This window comes from Petromyzon marinus, unplaced genomic scaffold (genome assembly GCF_048934315.1).
Source record: "Petromyzon marinus isolate PM22_M1 ecotype Great Lakes invasive population unplaced genomic scaffold, UKy_Petmar_22M1.pri1.0 PM_G_Scaffold_21, whole genome shotgun sequence".
Lineage (NCBI taxonomy): Eukaryota > Metazoa > Chordata > Hyperoartia > Petromyzontiformes > Petromyzontidae > Petromyzon > Petromyzon marinus.
Genome location: NW_027422773.1, coordinates 3,065,481 through 3,081,043, shown reverse-complemented (window position 1 = coordinate 3,081,043; position 15,563 = coordinate 3,065,481). Strand labels below are relative to the sequence as shown.

The window sequence follows — 15,563 nt, the reverse complement described above, 5'->3', positions numbered from 1 at the left end:
CCAACCACAGGCGAGGAGTGGTGGTCATGGTAACTTATGCCCTCACCAAAGACGAACATCCGTGCAGGGATACAAGCAAGGCCAATGAGTCAAATGCCTTCTATGACCTCCTGTCACAGGTGCTGGCTAAAGTGGCCCCTCGGGATAGAGTCATCTTGTTGGGTGACTTCAATGCCCGAGTTGTCATGATGCTGGCACCTGGTCTGGAGTAATTGGAAGGCATCGGAAAGATCAGCTCAATAACAACGGCAGGAGGCTGCTAATTTTTTGTGCAGCCCATGGGCTTGTAATTACCAACACGCTGTTCCGGCATCGGCGCATCCACATCACATCATGGATGCATGCCGGGTCCAAGAAAGAACATCTGCTGGACTACATAGTGACGGAACAGCGAATGCGGACCCATGTCCTTGACACCAGGACCTACCGTGGAGCTGATCTGCCCACTGACCATCGACTTGTCATCTGTAAGATGCACCATCAATTCTTCCACTCCGGTGGTGGGTGTACACCCAGGACCCCATTCAAACCCTTAGTGGCATGGTCTCCGCTAGCTGATAAAAGTTGCAAACGAGAATTTCATCATCGCTTGCGGCTGGGATTGGCATCGTCCCCCACTCCTCCTGATGTCGAGGGTAAATGGGCGAGGTTTAGGACTGTGACTCATGCAGCTGCAATGGCTGCTTTGGGTACGCGGTCCAGACCTCCCCAGAGACCCTGGCTGACAAGAGGAGGTGTTCAAGCTGGCTGAGAAAAATCGACAGGCCCACTCTCATCGGCTACAGCATCCCACATCTGAGAATGAGGAGGCTTACCGCAGCCTTCGCTCGGAGGTTCAGAGAGCCGCGAGGCGCTGCAAGGATGGGTGGTGGTTGCGGGTTGCTGAGGAGATGGAGTCTACCTCAGTGGCCCACGATCACAAATCGCTCTTTAATTCCATCAAAAAAGTAACCTGCAGCGCCACACCTATTACCATCATTAGGGGAAAGAACGGTGATCCAATATCCGACCCCCAGGAACAGGTTTGCAGATTTTCTGAGCATTTCTGAGATCCTGGGGAAGGGGAAATCTCTCAGCCAGGAAAACAACGTGGGACAAAGTGGGGATGACCCTGCTGAGGCTGCGGTGCCTCAAATATTGGAGGAAGTCACCCACTGTGAGTGGCTGGCTGAGGTGCCATCCGTTGAGGACAGCAAGTTGGCACAGTAGGGGGCACAGGTGGTGCATCAGCCAGTCATCTCAGTCAGTCGACCCGTGGCACCTGGGTCTGCCCCGTGACCTCCTGCCAGCGGGCGTTCGACACTTCACGTGGCCTCAGGGTGCACATAGCCTGGCGCGCGCGTCGTGGTGACGTCACCGCTACTTAGTGGCGGTTGTTGTTGTTGTCTGTCTCGGCGTGTGTCTGTGTGTGTCTGTATCGGTGTGTGTCTGTGTCTCTGCTTGTGTGTCTGTCTCTGCGTGTGTATGTCTCTGCGTGTGTGTGTCTATGTGTCTCTGTGTGTGTCTGTGTGTCTGTCTCTGTGTGTGTGTCTGTGGTTGCGTGTGTGTCTATGTCTCTACGTGTGTGTCTATGTGTCTATGTGTCTCTGTGTGTCTATTTGTCTCTGCGTGTATGTCTATGTGTCTCTGCGTGTGTGTCTATGTCTCTGCGTGTCTGTGTCTCTGCGTGTGTGTGTCTATGTCTCTGCATGTGTGTGTCTGTCTCTGCACGTGTGTGTCTGTGTCTGTGTGACTGCCAAGTTGTCCTTATTTTCGTTGCTTTCTGATACGCCCAGCAGAGACACTCGCTGCACACACTCACCGTGCCGCGCACAGACAAAGATCCCCCGTATAGCCTTAACAGACTGTAGGGGCAAGTGCTGTTAGCGAGCTCCTATAAGGCCGGCACGGTACACGAGGGGGTGGGTGGCAAGCACCACGCCCGGCCGCCTTTGTCTCCCTAGTGGCGATGTTTACACACAGCACCAGGTACTCATTTGAGGCGGAGTCGACCTAGGGGAGGCCCTGGACCGGTTCAGATAATCGTCACCGATGTTGGATGCGAGTGAGAATCGAACTTGGGTCGCCAGGATCGTGGTGCAGTGTAGCGCTAACCGCTACCGTTCAGCTCTCCACACACGTCGTCGGTCACACACAGAACCGCAGAGGGCAAGAAGGATCTCAAGCGTGTGACACTGAGAACCACAAGTGGCAGAGACTCGGCCGAGAGAGTGGAGAGAGAGAGAGAGTGGAGAGAGAGAGTGGAGAGAGAGTGGAGAGAGAAAGAGAGTGGAGAGAGTGGAGAGAGAGAGTGAGAGAGTGGAGAGAGAGAGTGGAGAGAGTGGAGAGAGAGTGGAGAGAGAGAGATAGTGGAGAGAGAGTGGAGAGAGAGATAGTGGAGAGAGAGTGGAGAGAGAGAGTGGAGAGAGATAGTGGAGAGAGAGAGTGGAGAGAGAGTGGAGAGAGAGAGTGAAGAGAGAGTGGAGAGAGTGGAGAGAGAGAGAGTGGAGAGAGAGAGAGTGGAGAGAGAGAGTGGAGAGAGAGATAGTGGAGAGAGAGAGAGTGGAGAGAGAGAGAGTGGAGAGAGAGAGTGGAGAGAGAGATAGTGGAGAGAGAGAGTGGAGAGAGAGTGGAGAGAGAGAGAGAGTGGAGAGAGAGAGAGAGTGGAGAGAGAGATAGTGGAGAGAGAGATAGTGGAGAGAGTGGAGAGAGAGAGTGGAGAGATAGTGGAGAGAGATAGTGGAGAGAGAGAGTGGAGAGAAAGAGATAGTGGAGAGAGAGATAGTGGAGAGAGTGGAGAGAGAGAGTGGAGAGAGAGATAGTGGAGAGAGATAGTGGAGAGAGAGAGAGAGTGGAGAGAGAGAGAGAGAGTGGAGAGAGATAGTGGAGAGAGAGAGTGGAGAGAGAGATAGTGGAGAGAGAGATAGTGGAGAGAGAGTGGAGAGAGAGTGGAGAGATAGTGGAGAGAGATAGTGGAGAGAGAGTGGAGAGAGAGTGAAGAGAGAGCGTGGAGAGATAGTGGAGAGAGAGTGGAGAGAGAGTGGAGAGAGAGATAGTGGAGAGAGAGATAGTGGAGAGAGAGTGGAGAGAGAGAGAGAGTGGAGAGAGAGTGGAGAGAGAGAGAGAGAGTGGAGAGAAAGAGAGTGGAGAGAGAGAGTGGAGAGAGTGGAGAGAGAGAGTGTGGAGAGAGAGAGTGGAGAGAGAGTGGAGAGAGAGAGTGGAGAGAGAGAGAGTGGAGAGAGAGAGTGGAGAGAGTGGAGAGAGAGAGTGGAGAGAGAGAGTGTGGAGAGAGAGAGTGGAGAGAGAGAGTGGAGAGAGAGAGTGGAGAGATACTTTTAAAGGACTTTATTTCCACTGAAACATAAACAACAGAAACATTACCGGAAAAAAACACCTAAACTGAAAATCAATAAAACATCAAACTCTTAACAGCTCTATGTGTACTCTTTGGTTCTATTCGGTAAAGTCACCACGTAAGTAAAAAGATAAAACAACAAAAATCACGACGTTTCGGCCACAACGCAAGTAGCCTTCTTCAGGTGAAGGAACAGAACTGAAATACAAATGGCACCGGGATAGAGGCCGTGGAAACGAGGCGGTGCACGGACATCTCCGTGTGCAGCAAAGTTGTTCAAGGGTTTTTCAATTTGATAAACAATCAAATGTTCTGACATCAGAATGCGACGTGAACAAAATATATTTTTCTCCGGTGCATTTTCAAAAACGAAATGGCGTCGACATGTCAAAAAACCTGAATGAGTCTTTTTCTTCAAGGATTCTGTTGTCGGTTTTCATTAAAGTGTAATGACAGGGTAACACCTGCTGACATCACAGGGTGACACCTGCTGACATCACAGGGTGACACCTGCTGACATCACAGGGTGACACCTGCTGACAGGGTGACACCTGCTGACATGACAGGGTGACACCTGCTGACATGACAGGGTGACACCTGCTGACATCACAGGGTGACACCTGCTGACATCACAGGGTAACACCTGCTGACATCACAGGGTGACACCTGCTGACATCACAGGGTGACACCTGCTGACATCACAGGGTGACACCTGCTGACATCACAGGGTGACACCTGCTGACATGACAGGGTGACACCTGCTGACATCACAGGGTAACACCTGCTGACATCACAGGGTGACACCTGCTGACATCACAGGGTGACACCTGCTGACATCACAGGGTGACACCTGCTGACTTGACAGGGTGACATCTGCTGACATGACAGGGTGACACCTGCTGACATCACAGGGTGACACCTGCTGACATCACAGGGTGACACCTGCTGACATCACAGGGTGACACCTGCTGACTTGACAGGGTGACACCTGCTGGCCTGGCAAGGGCTTCAGGGGTACGGCCACAGAGGTAACAACCAATCAGGGAAGGAGGCACATCTGGGGCAAGGGCAACAGGTGGGGCTAGCCGAGTTACTCCGGTCACCTGCTCGAAGGGTTCCATGAGAGGGCGTGGCCGGAGGCAGGGCCTAGCCACGCCTCTGGCCACGCCCTCTCGTGGAACCTGCTGGAAGGTTACACGAGAGGGCGTGGCCAGAGGCGAGGCCTAGCCACGCCTGGGGGGATATAAGGGGGAGCGGCCCCGGAGCTCGGGCCTCGTGCGTGGGGTCCCGGGTCCTGGCGTGTCGCCGTTCGCCGACATCTCTCTCCGTCGCCGTCACGCCGCCATCCGGAATCGTGGCCAAGAAGGGCCGGCACAGTGACGAGACGTTAACGTGGAGAGTCATTTGGTGAGACGTGCGTAGCGAGCGAGGTAGCGGCGCGTGGTCCGGTGAGAAGGAGCGACAAGTCAAACGAAGTCAGGGGTGGTCCCCCCCCCCCACGAGGTAAAAAGGAAAGGGGACGGATGGCTGAGTGGAGAGCGTGCGGGGACGTGAACGTGGAGAGCGAGCGGCCGGGCAATTTGCAGTTTGGACGCCGCAATGGACGTGAGGTTCAAAGTGAACGCTAAGTGAGGGCTCGTGGGTAGAACATCGTCAGCGGTCTGACGAACGCCGCTGCAATGGACACATGTCGCTACGGGTACACGTCGCTTTTGATGCAGGTACAGTACATGGCGACCGCCTGCCGGGTCATGGGGAAGGAGCCGGGTTAAGCCGAGAGGTCCTGGAAGAGGCGGTTGGGAGGCGGTGTCGCGGCGGGGGCTGGGCACATTCTCAGAGGATTCGCATCGCTGAGGATGTTGTGGATGAGCTGACACGCCACCTCCCGCGCTCCCTCCTCGCTTGAGCTCAGAAATGCGGGGAAGATGCCGGCGCCTTCTCCCATCCCGGGAACCGACACCTTATAGAGGAGGCCCGCGGGCATCCCGGGCCCCGAGTGAGCGTGCAGCTCGAAGGTCGGGTAGCTGACGCCGGTGGTCCAGCACAGCATCCGCAGCCGCCCCTCCCACGACAGGACGGCCGCCTCTGGCAGCGCCTCGAGAGCCACGGGCATGGGCCGCAGGTGGAGAGGTACCCACCACAGCCACGTGCGTGCCCCCCTGCTCCCAAATAGGCTGTGGGCGGCCTTGCCTGTGGCCGTGCACTCCGGCTGCAGCAGGTCTGGCACCGCCGGCTCCGTCTCCTCCACGTCTTCCGTTGCCGCCGCCGCCGCCGCGGCCGCGGCCGCCCGTTCCGGGATGGCCCAGTCCACCTTGACGGTCCGGCCCCACGGCCGGAAGGCGATTCGAAGGAGCTTCTTCCGGGCCATGGCGGCCGCGCGATGGCTCCCGTACTCGACGAACGCGTAGCCTCGGTTGAGGGTTTTGTCCCAGCAACAGACGCTCATCTTGACGTCCACCACGCCCTCCGTGGCACCGCTCATCGCCATCATCACCTCCGCTCGCTTCTTGTCCTCTGGCAGCCCCCCAATGAAGAGGCGGCGATTGTCCACGCTGAAGCAGACTCCAATGCGGCGTCCGGGACGGATCTCTACCTTGTCGAGTTTCTTGACGGCATCCGTGGCTTGGGCGAGCGTCGCGTAGGTAGCGAACGCGTAGCCGCGGGTCTCTCCGCTGTGCCCCGTCACGAGGCAGAGCTGGTAGAGCTTCCCCACCGTCTCCAGCACGGGCACCAGCTCATCCTCGTAGAGGTCGCGCGGGATCCTCCCCAGAAACACCTCGCAGCCACGGGCGGGAGGGGGCCCCCGCCAGTCGGGCGGCGGTCCGAACCTCCTCTGTCTGCTCTCCCGGACGATGTTGTACCCCGTGCGCAACATGAGGTCCGGCAGGACCTTCTTCATGCAGGCCATGCCGAGCACCGGTGGTTTGGCTGCTACGGTGGTGCTGGGGCGGCGCCTTGGGGCCCGGTGGAGCCCTTGACGCTCCGCGCGGTCGCCTCGTGCCGACAAAGTCACGGGGGGAATCAACTCCTGAAGAGCCAAATCCCCGGCAGGAACTCGCTCGGGCCCGAACCTACAGGGGATATGAAGAGAGGGAGAGAGTGAAGACAGAGATGGATGGAGAGAGAGAGAGAGACGCGTTTAAGCAGAGCGACCTATATAAACTCATAATAAAGGTTTTTGGGTTAGATCGCGTTATTTATAAATGTGTCGTAACCCTCCACCACCCGACACGGCCAATCAGCAAAAAAAAGTGTCACGTTGACAAAAGACAAATAATTCACATTAAAACCATCTTTTTGGTTTAGATATGTGGATGACACTTTGGTTGTCTGGCCACATGGTAAAGATACGCTTAATGATTTTCTAAATCATCTCAATGCACAAAACACGGCCATCCAGTTCACCATGGAAATGGAGGTGAATAACACACTCCCATTCCTAGATATTTTGCTTGGACATGGCCTAAACGATAAAATAACACACAGCGTTTACAGAAAGCAAATGCACACTGATGCCTATCTGAATGCAGATTCACATCATCATCCAGCTCAGAAATCCTCTCTTATCAAGACGCTGATACATCGGGCTAAAACAGTGTCAGATGGAGAGAGTCTAGTGAGAGAGATCAAACACGTTAAAGACGCACTAGGACAGAATGGCTACAATAATGCTCAAATCAACAGAGCACTGAATGCCAAATCACGATCGCAAAGCAATACTGCTGAAAGCGATCACATTGTTAAAACAATAAAAATTCCATATATCTCAGGAGTAACTGACAAATTAGCCCGTGTTTTGCAAAAGCAAAACATTACAGTAAGATTTGGTACAGTACACAAAATTCAAAAACTAGTATCTTACACTAAAAACGCATTACCTAAATTATCAACAGAAGGTGTATATCGGATTAATTGTTTATGTGGCAGATGCTATATTGGACAGACGGTACGTAACATGAGCGTAAGACTAAAAGAACATCAGAGAAATATAAAATTATCTCAAACACAACTGTCGGCAGTGGCAGAACATGCTTGTCAACAAGGACACTCAAGTGATTTTGATAACGTTGAAGTGTTGTGTAAAACTAATTATTGCTGGCAAAGACTAATTAGAGAATCCATTGAAATTGAGAGGAATAAAAATAACTTTAATCGCTCTGACAGCTACAGGCTTAGTGCGGCCTGGAAGCGTATTATTAAATAATACATATTACAATTCCTTATAGGGGAAATACATACTAATTAACGGATTACTAACACACATTACAACTAATTGCTAATCTACAACTCATTACTAATCATAACCATTGACTGATTACTATTCGATTATATAATTACAATACCCCCCCCCTCAGCCTCAAATCACTGCACCTGATATGAGTTAAATGATGACGTCACCCTGCTGCTGCTCTATTTAAGACCGGGAGCAAGTGGAGAGGGCTTTACCATTCTGGCGAATTGCCCGATGATGCTGGATGTAATTACCAGCGAAACGTCACACTACTCAAACTGTAAATGTTGTGGATTCACTCTTCAACACACCGGTGGGCTAAAGTAGTGAATTATTTGTCTTTTGTCAACGTGACACTTTTTTTGCTGATTGGCCGTGTCAGGTGGTGGAGGGTTACGACACATTTATAAATAACGCGATCTTACCCAAAAACCTTTATTATGAATAATATTGGTCGCGAAAGCCTGCTACGTGTTAAACTATATAAACTCGAAAAATCACAATAAACTTAAAGAGAAACCCAAGAAACTGTGTCCTGACTTTTGTACCGCCCTGTATAATAATCATTACCCCTCACCCCTGGTACACCCCCCCACCCTCCGCAGTACCCCTCCTCACTCATCCACTCACTCACCGAGTCGCTCACACATTCACCCACCCATTTACTCACCCACTCACTCAGCCACTCCCCAATCACTCACCTGCTGGCTCACCCACTCACCCACTCACTTGCTCACTTACTCGCCCACTCACTCAGCCACTCACCCACCCACACACTCACCCAACCACTCATACACTCACTCGTCCAGTCGCTCACATACTCATCTACACACACACCCACTCACTCACCCAGTCGCACACACACTCACTCACCCAGTTGCTCACCCAGTTGCTCACTCACTCACACAGTCACCCACCCACTCATCCACCCACACACTCACCTAGTCGCTCACCCAGTCGCTCACACACTCACCTCACACACTCACTCACCCACTCACCCACACACTCACCCAATCGCTCACACACTCACCACCCACTCACCCACCCACTCACCCAGTCGCCCACACACTCACCTCACACACTCACCCAGTTGTTCACCCAGTTGCTCACTCACTCACAGAGTCACCCACCCACTCATCCACCCACCCACTCACCCAGTTGCCCACACACTCACCTCACACACTCACTCACTCACCCACTCACTCACTCACCCACCCACACACTCACTCACCCAGTCGCTCACACACTCACCACCCACTCACCCACCCACTCACCCAGTCGCCCACACACTCAGCTCACACACTCACTCACCCACTCACTCACCCACCCACACACTCACCCAGTCGCTCACACACTCACCACCCACTCACCCACCCACTCACCCAGATGCCCACACGCTCACCCACTCACTCACCCAATCTCTCAGCCACTCACCCACTCACTCACCCAGCCACTCACCCACTCACTCACCTGCTCGCTCACCCAGCCACTCACCCACTCACTCACCTGCTCGCTCACCCAGCCACTCACCCAGCCACTCACAACAATCGCCACTAATTGGCGGTGACGTCACCACGACGCTTGTGCCAGGGTCACGTGGTTAGCGGTAATCAATTGAAGGTGGAGGGGTTAATTAATTGAAGGTGGAGAGGGGCTTAATTAATTAATTACTGCTAACCACGTGAGCCTGGCACATGCGTCGTGGTGACGTCACCGCCAATTAGTGGCGATTGTTGTGAGTGGCTGGGTGTGTGGGCGACTGGGTGAGTGGGTGGATGTGTGTGGACGGGTGAGTGAGTGGGTGGTGAGTGTCTGGGTAAGTGTCTGGGTGAGTGGGTGGGCGACTGGGTGAGTGGGTGGATGTGTGAGTGTCTGAGTGAGTGGGTGGGTGAGTGGGTAACCCCTCCACCTTCAATTAAGTAAATGAAGGTGGAGGGGTTACCAGCCCCTCCACCTTCAATTAATTAGCCGCTATGGTGGTCGCAAATGCCCTGAGAGAAGAGGCCGATTGGAATTGGCCCTCCACCCCACAGCACTATCCACGACAACGTTGCCCGTCCGGCACCACGCGGAGGTAAGGAGTTGTTTTTGCCAACAACAACAACCGCCATTCGCCACTAAGTGGCGGTGACGCCACCACGACGCTTCTGCCAGGCTAGGTGCACCTTGAGGCCACGTGAAGGGTCGAACGCCCGCTGGCAGGAAGTCACGGGGCAGGCCCAGCAGGTGCCACGGGTCGACTGACTGAGACGGCTGAGATGACTGGCTGATGCACCACCTGTACCCGCTACTGCGCCAAACTCACCCACTCACCCACCCACACTGTACACACTGTGTGTACACACACTGTGTACACACAGAGTACACACACAGTGTACACACACAGTGTAAACACAGTGCACACACACACGCAGTGTACACACACAGTGTACACACACACAGTGTACACACAGTGTACACACACAGTGTATATACACAGTGTACACACACACAGTGTACACACACACACACTGTACACACACAGTGTAAACACACAGTGTACACACACACACAGTGTACACACACAGTATACACACAGTGTACACACACACAGTGTACACACACACAGTGTAAACACACAGTGTACACACACACACAGTGTACACACACAGTGTACACACACACAGTGTACACACACACAGTGTACACAGTGTACACACACAGTGTACACACAGTGTACACACACACTCAGTGTACACACACATTGTGTACACACACAGTGTACACACACACAGTGTACACACACAGTGTACACACACACAGTGTACACACACACAGTGTACACACACAGTGCACACACAAAGTGTACACACACAGTGTACACACACAGTGTACACACACACACAGTGTGCACACACAGTGTATATACACAGTGTAAACAAACACAGTGTACACACACAGTGTACACACACACACAGTGTACACACACACAGTGTATACACACAGTGTACACACACACACAGTGTACACACACACACATTGTGTACACACACATTGTGTACACACACAGAGTGTACACACACACACAGTGTACACACACAGTGTACACACAGTGTACACACAATAGTGTACACACACAGAGTGTACACACACACAGTATACACAGTGTATACACACAGTGTACACACATAGACAGTGTACACACGCACAGTGTACACACACAGTGTACACACACAGTGTGTAAACACACAGTGTACAGTGTACACACACAGTGTACACACACACAGTGTACACACACACAGTGTACACACACACACATTGTGTACACATACACAGTGTATACACACAGTGTATACACACACACAGTATACACACACAGTGTACACACACAGTGTACACACACACACATTGTACACACAGTATATACACACACACAGTGTACACACACACAGTGTACACACACACTGTATACACAATAATGTCCACGTTGTTGTTGTAGCTGAGCCCACGCACCCAAGGGAGGGAGCAATGGAAAATGAATCTAAATCAACTTAAACTCCAATCCCGCTCTGTGACGTCATCTCTCAGCATTTCTTCATTGGCGTGAAACGCCAGGGGGAGGTGTACCTCGATAGTGACGTCATGTCACCAAGGTATTCATCCCTCACCCGTCCACTGCGCTCTTGAGCGTGACGTCACCTCCGCCTGCGTCACTGCCGATATCGTTCCAGTGCCAATCCTTATTTGGGCAAAGCTACGCCCAGTCACTGGCGGCTCATTAACATAATGTATCCGTTAAAGCCGTCGCGGGTTTATTGCGATGGGTTCAGCACCTACGATATATCGCATGTGACATTCACATAATTTAATCATACTCTAATTTTCTTCTTCTTTGGTTCTTTCGGTAAAGTCACGTAGAATGATAATAAAATAATAAATTGATAAAATAAAATAACACAATAATATTCTCACGACGTTTCGGCCACAACACAAGCGGCCTTCATCAGGTGAAGGGGGCGAGACTGTCTGGTAGGACAGCGCTGGAGTGAAAGAGCCACGTTCAGATACGGCCTTTAAGCTGTGTGAGAGGAACAAAGCGCCTTGACAAAGGAATTAGCATATAATTTAGCATTGAAATGGCTGAATGATTAGCTTGTGACTGGTCACAGAAATAGCTATGTTAAAAGTTAAAGCATACACACCCGCAGAGGCACCCATTGTTAAAGGGATTAGCATAGAATTTAGCATTGAAATAGCTAAGTTAAGGCATACACATCTTGACAATGGAATTAGCATAGAATTTAGCATTGAGATAGGTGAGTGATTAGCTTGTACCTGCTGCAGAAATAGAGCTTGTACCTGCTGTAGAAATAGCTACGTTAAAGTCAGAGCATACAGATTCACCGAGGCCCTTAGTACAAATCAAACAGGATAATTTAGCATTGAAATAACTAGGCGAATCCAGCATTGAAACAACTGAGTGATTAGCTAGTGACTGGTCACAGAAATGACTACACATCTGAGCTATTCACAGTACTATATAGTGAACCAATAAAAACTAAAATATAAATTACCTTCATGTTATCAATAAACTCTATATTCTCCAATCAGCTAAGCTACCAACAATAAGTCGTTATATATCACAATGCTATATGGCGAAAAAATGGGTGGATTCTTACCCTCAAATTTCAGCACCACAGATAGCTACGGGCCCCGTTCAGACGGACGAGTTCGTCCATGGTCGGAACAGAGGAGGGGGAGAGAGACAGCTGCGAGGCCCTAGTATGCTCCATATTGTAAAACTATACCATTAACCGTGGTGTGAGAGGTATTAAGAGGCAATGCTGGCGAAAGAGCTGCGGTCTGAAGGTCATCGTAAAAATACAATTAATTAAGAACAGAAATGATTTAAAATATCTTTCCAGTGGTTACTAAGCCTGAATCCATCTTCTCGGTTGAAATTGTCTCTGTGCTTGTATATGTGAATGGCCTCATGAACGAATCTCTCATGGTAGCCGGTTGGTTTGCAAAGAACCTCCGTCTTGGAGAAGTCAATGTCATGTGAGCCCACTGAATTATAACAGTGATCTGCCACGGCAGAGGAGTTCGTCCTACCGTGTTTCAAGTCTGCTTTGTGTTCGCGGATGCGGTCCGAGATATGTCTTTTGGTTTCTCCAATGTAGCTACTACCACAGAGGCACTTTAGTTTGTAAACGCCCGGGTACTGTATGTCTGGAACAGCATCTTTTACAGATGGAATTAAATCACGGATTTTATGTACTGTGTTGAATCGGACCTGGATCTTGTGTTTGTTCAGGATTTTGGAGATCTTTTTAGTGACCCCTGCAATGTAGGGTAAGGTGATGGTTTTGAGTGGCTCCACAAGAGGATCCTTCTTCATGACTGGAGTGATGGCTTTGCGGATTGTGTAGTCGGAGTAGCCATTAGCCCTGAGAGCCTGGTGTACGTGCTTGAGTTCACTGGTAATGTGTTCCTGGTCGGAAATGCATTGGGCTCTATGGTATAGAGTCTTGATGAGGGAGTTTTTCTGGGATGGATGGTGGTGGGAATCCGGTTTCAAGTAAGCATCTGTATGGGTAGCTTTCCTGTAGACAGAGTGGCTCATTGAACCATCATGTCTTCTTTTAATTAAGACATCCAAAAAGGGTAGTTTGCCATCTTTTTCGACCTCCATGGTAAATCTGATGGCTGGGTGTATGGAATTGATGTGGTCGTGGAATTGGTCTAGAGCAGGCTGGCCATGTGGCCAGATGACAAAGGTGTCATCAACGTACCTCTTCCATAAGGTCGGGCGTAGAGTGGCAGTCTGGATGGCGTCAGTTTCAAATTTTTCCATGAATACGTTGGCTACAACCGGAGATAGGGGGGAGCCCATTGGGGTGCCCTCAGTTTGTTTGTAGAAAGTTCCATTCCAGGTGAAGTAAGTGTTGGTTAAGCAATGTCTCACCAGGGGGGGTACATCAGTATGCAGTCCTTGATGAACCAGGTCTTCAATGATAGCGATGGTGTCAGGTACCGGGACTTTGGTGAACAAGGACACCACATCAAAACTGACAAGCAGGTCGTTTGGGGACAGGGAAATGCCTTTGATTGTCGATACCAGGTGAGTAGAATTTAGTACCGCAGAGGTGGTTTTTCCAGTGAAAGGTCGCAGTATATCAGCAAGAAAACGTGCCAGTTTGTAGGTGGGGGAGCTGATAGTAGAGACGATGGGACGAAGGGGTGTATCTTCTTTGTGTATCTTTGGAAGGCCATATAATCTTGGTGGTCTGGCAGCAGAGGGCTTCAACGAGAACTGTTTGATCTCATCAATTAATGCTGTTGAATCGGAAATTATTTTGCTCGTTTTGGTCCCTATTTTTTAATTGAGATAATTCAAAACGTTCGTCTTTGCTGATGTTGCTGGGTGGCAACTTAGCGTTTTTGAGGGTTGCAGCGATTTCAGATCTTGCTACGTCTGCAGAGATGTGACTCAAGCCCTTGAGTGCAACGTCGACATGGGCAATGATATCATTAACCGGTAAGTGTTTCGGTGTGACAGCAAAGTTTAGACCTTTAGCTAAAACGGATTTCAGACCATCAGAAATGGAACTGTTACTGCGATTAATTACGACTTTGTTGACGTCTATCTTTTCGGTGTGTGGATCCGATTTTTTGCTGGAGAGGTGATTGAATTTGGAAATCAAATTGTCCCTACATTTGTTCGACATAGTGGCAGCCGAAGAGGTAGTCATATTGTCTACATGTTCCCAATCCGATGTAGACATTGTTGCTGTCAATTTTAAGTGTGATTTGTAGAGTGTCTTGTCTAACTGATCGAGTTCGGTGCGTGTAAGTCTGATTTTTTCCGAGATAAGAGCGAAGCTAGTTCTAGCTAGAATTCGTTTTGCATTGAGAGAAGTTGCAACAGCAGAGGTTAGTGTAAATGCGGTTGGTATTACCTTAGAGTCGCGGCATCTCTTCAGAAAGGTGAGAGACTCGATTAGTTGAGCCTTCTTATCCCGAAGTCTGTTGAATGATCTAAAGGATGTGTGGAATCCCTCCCCGAAGAGGCGGTTAAATTTCGATTTAAAGCTTTCGTGACTGCAATGATTCATCTTCTTTGGTTCTTTCGGTAAAGTCACGTAGAATGATAATAAAATAATAAATTGATAAAATAAAATAACACAATAATATTCTCACGACGTTTCGGCCACAACACAAGCGGCCTTCATCAGGTGAAGGGGGCGAGACTGTCTGGTAGGACAGCGCTGGAGTGAAAGAGCCACGTTCAGATACGGCCTTTAAGCTGTGTGAGAGGAACAAAGCGCCTTGACAAAGGAATTAGCATATAATTTAGCATTGAAATGGCTGAATGATTAGCTTGTGACTGGTCACAGAAATAGCTATGTTAAAAGTTAAAGCATACACACCCGCAGAGGCACCCATTGTTAAAGGGATTAGCATAGAATTTAGCATTGAAATAGCTAAGTTAAGGCATACACATCTTGACAATGGAATTAGCATAGAATTTAGCATTGAGATAGGTGAGTGATTAGCTTGTACCTGCTGCAGAAATAGAGCTTGTACCTGCTGTAGAAATAGCTACGTTAAAGTCAGAGCATACAGATTCACCGAGGCCCTTAGTACAAATCAAACAGGATAATTTAGCATTGAAATAACTAGGCGAATCCAGCATTGAAACAACTGAGTGATTAGCTAGTGACTGGTCACAGAAATGACTACACATCTGAGCTATTCACAGTACTATATAGTGAACCAATAAAAACTAAAATATAAATTACCTTCATGTTATCAATAAACTCTATATTCTCCAATCAGCTAAGCTACCAACAATAAGTCGTTATATATCACAATGCTATATGGCGAAAAAATGGGTGGATTCTTACCCTCAAATTTCAGCACCACGGATAGCTACGGGCCCCGTTCAGACGGACGAGTTCGTCCATGGTCGGAACAGAGGAGGGGGAGAGAGACAGCTGCGAGGCCCTAGTATGC

General features: G+C 50.0%; 1 protein-coding gene across 1 annotated transcript; it reads right to left on the bottom strand.

Moving 5' to 3' along the window:
* Window positions 1–4,284: 4,284 nt before the first annotated feature.
* LOC142912583 (putative RNA-binding protein 46) lies at window positions 4,285–9,076 on the bottom strand. The gene is made up of 2 exons (XM_076060719.1): window positions 9,036–9,076; window positions 4,285–6,405 (listed from the first exon to the last, which is right to left on the bottom strand). The coding sequence occupies exon 2, from the start codon at window positions 6,240–6,242 to the stop codon at window positions 5,103–5,105; it is 1,140 nt and encodes a 379-aa protein (XP_075916834.1). The 5' UTR covers window positions 6,243–6,405; window positions 9,036–9,076; the 3' UTR covers window positions 4,285–5,102.
* Window positions 9,077–15,563: the final 6,487 nt, after the last annotated feature.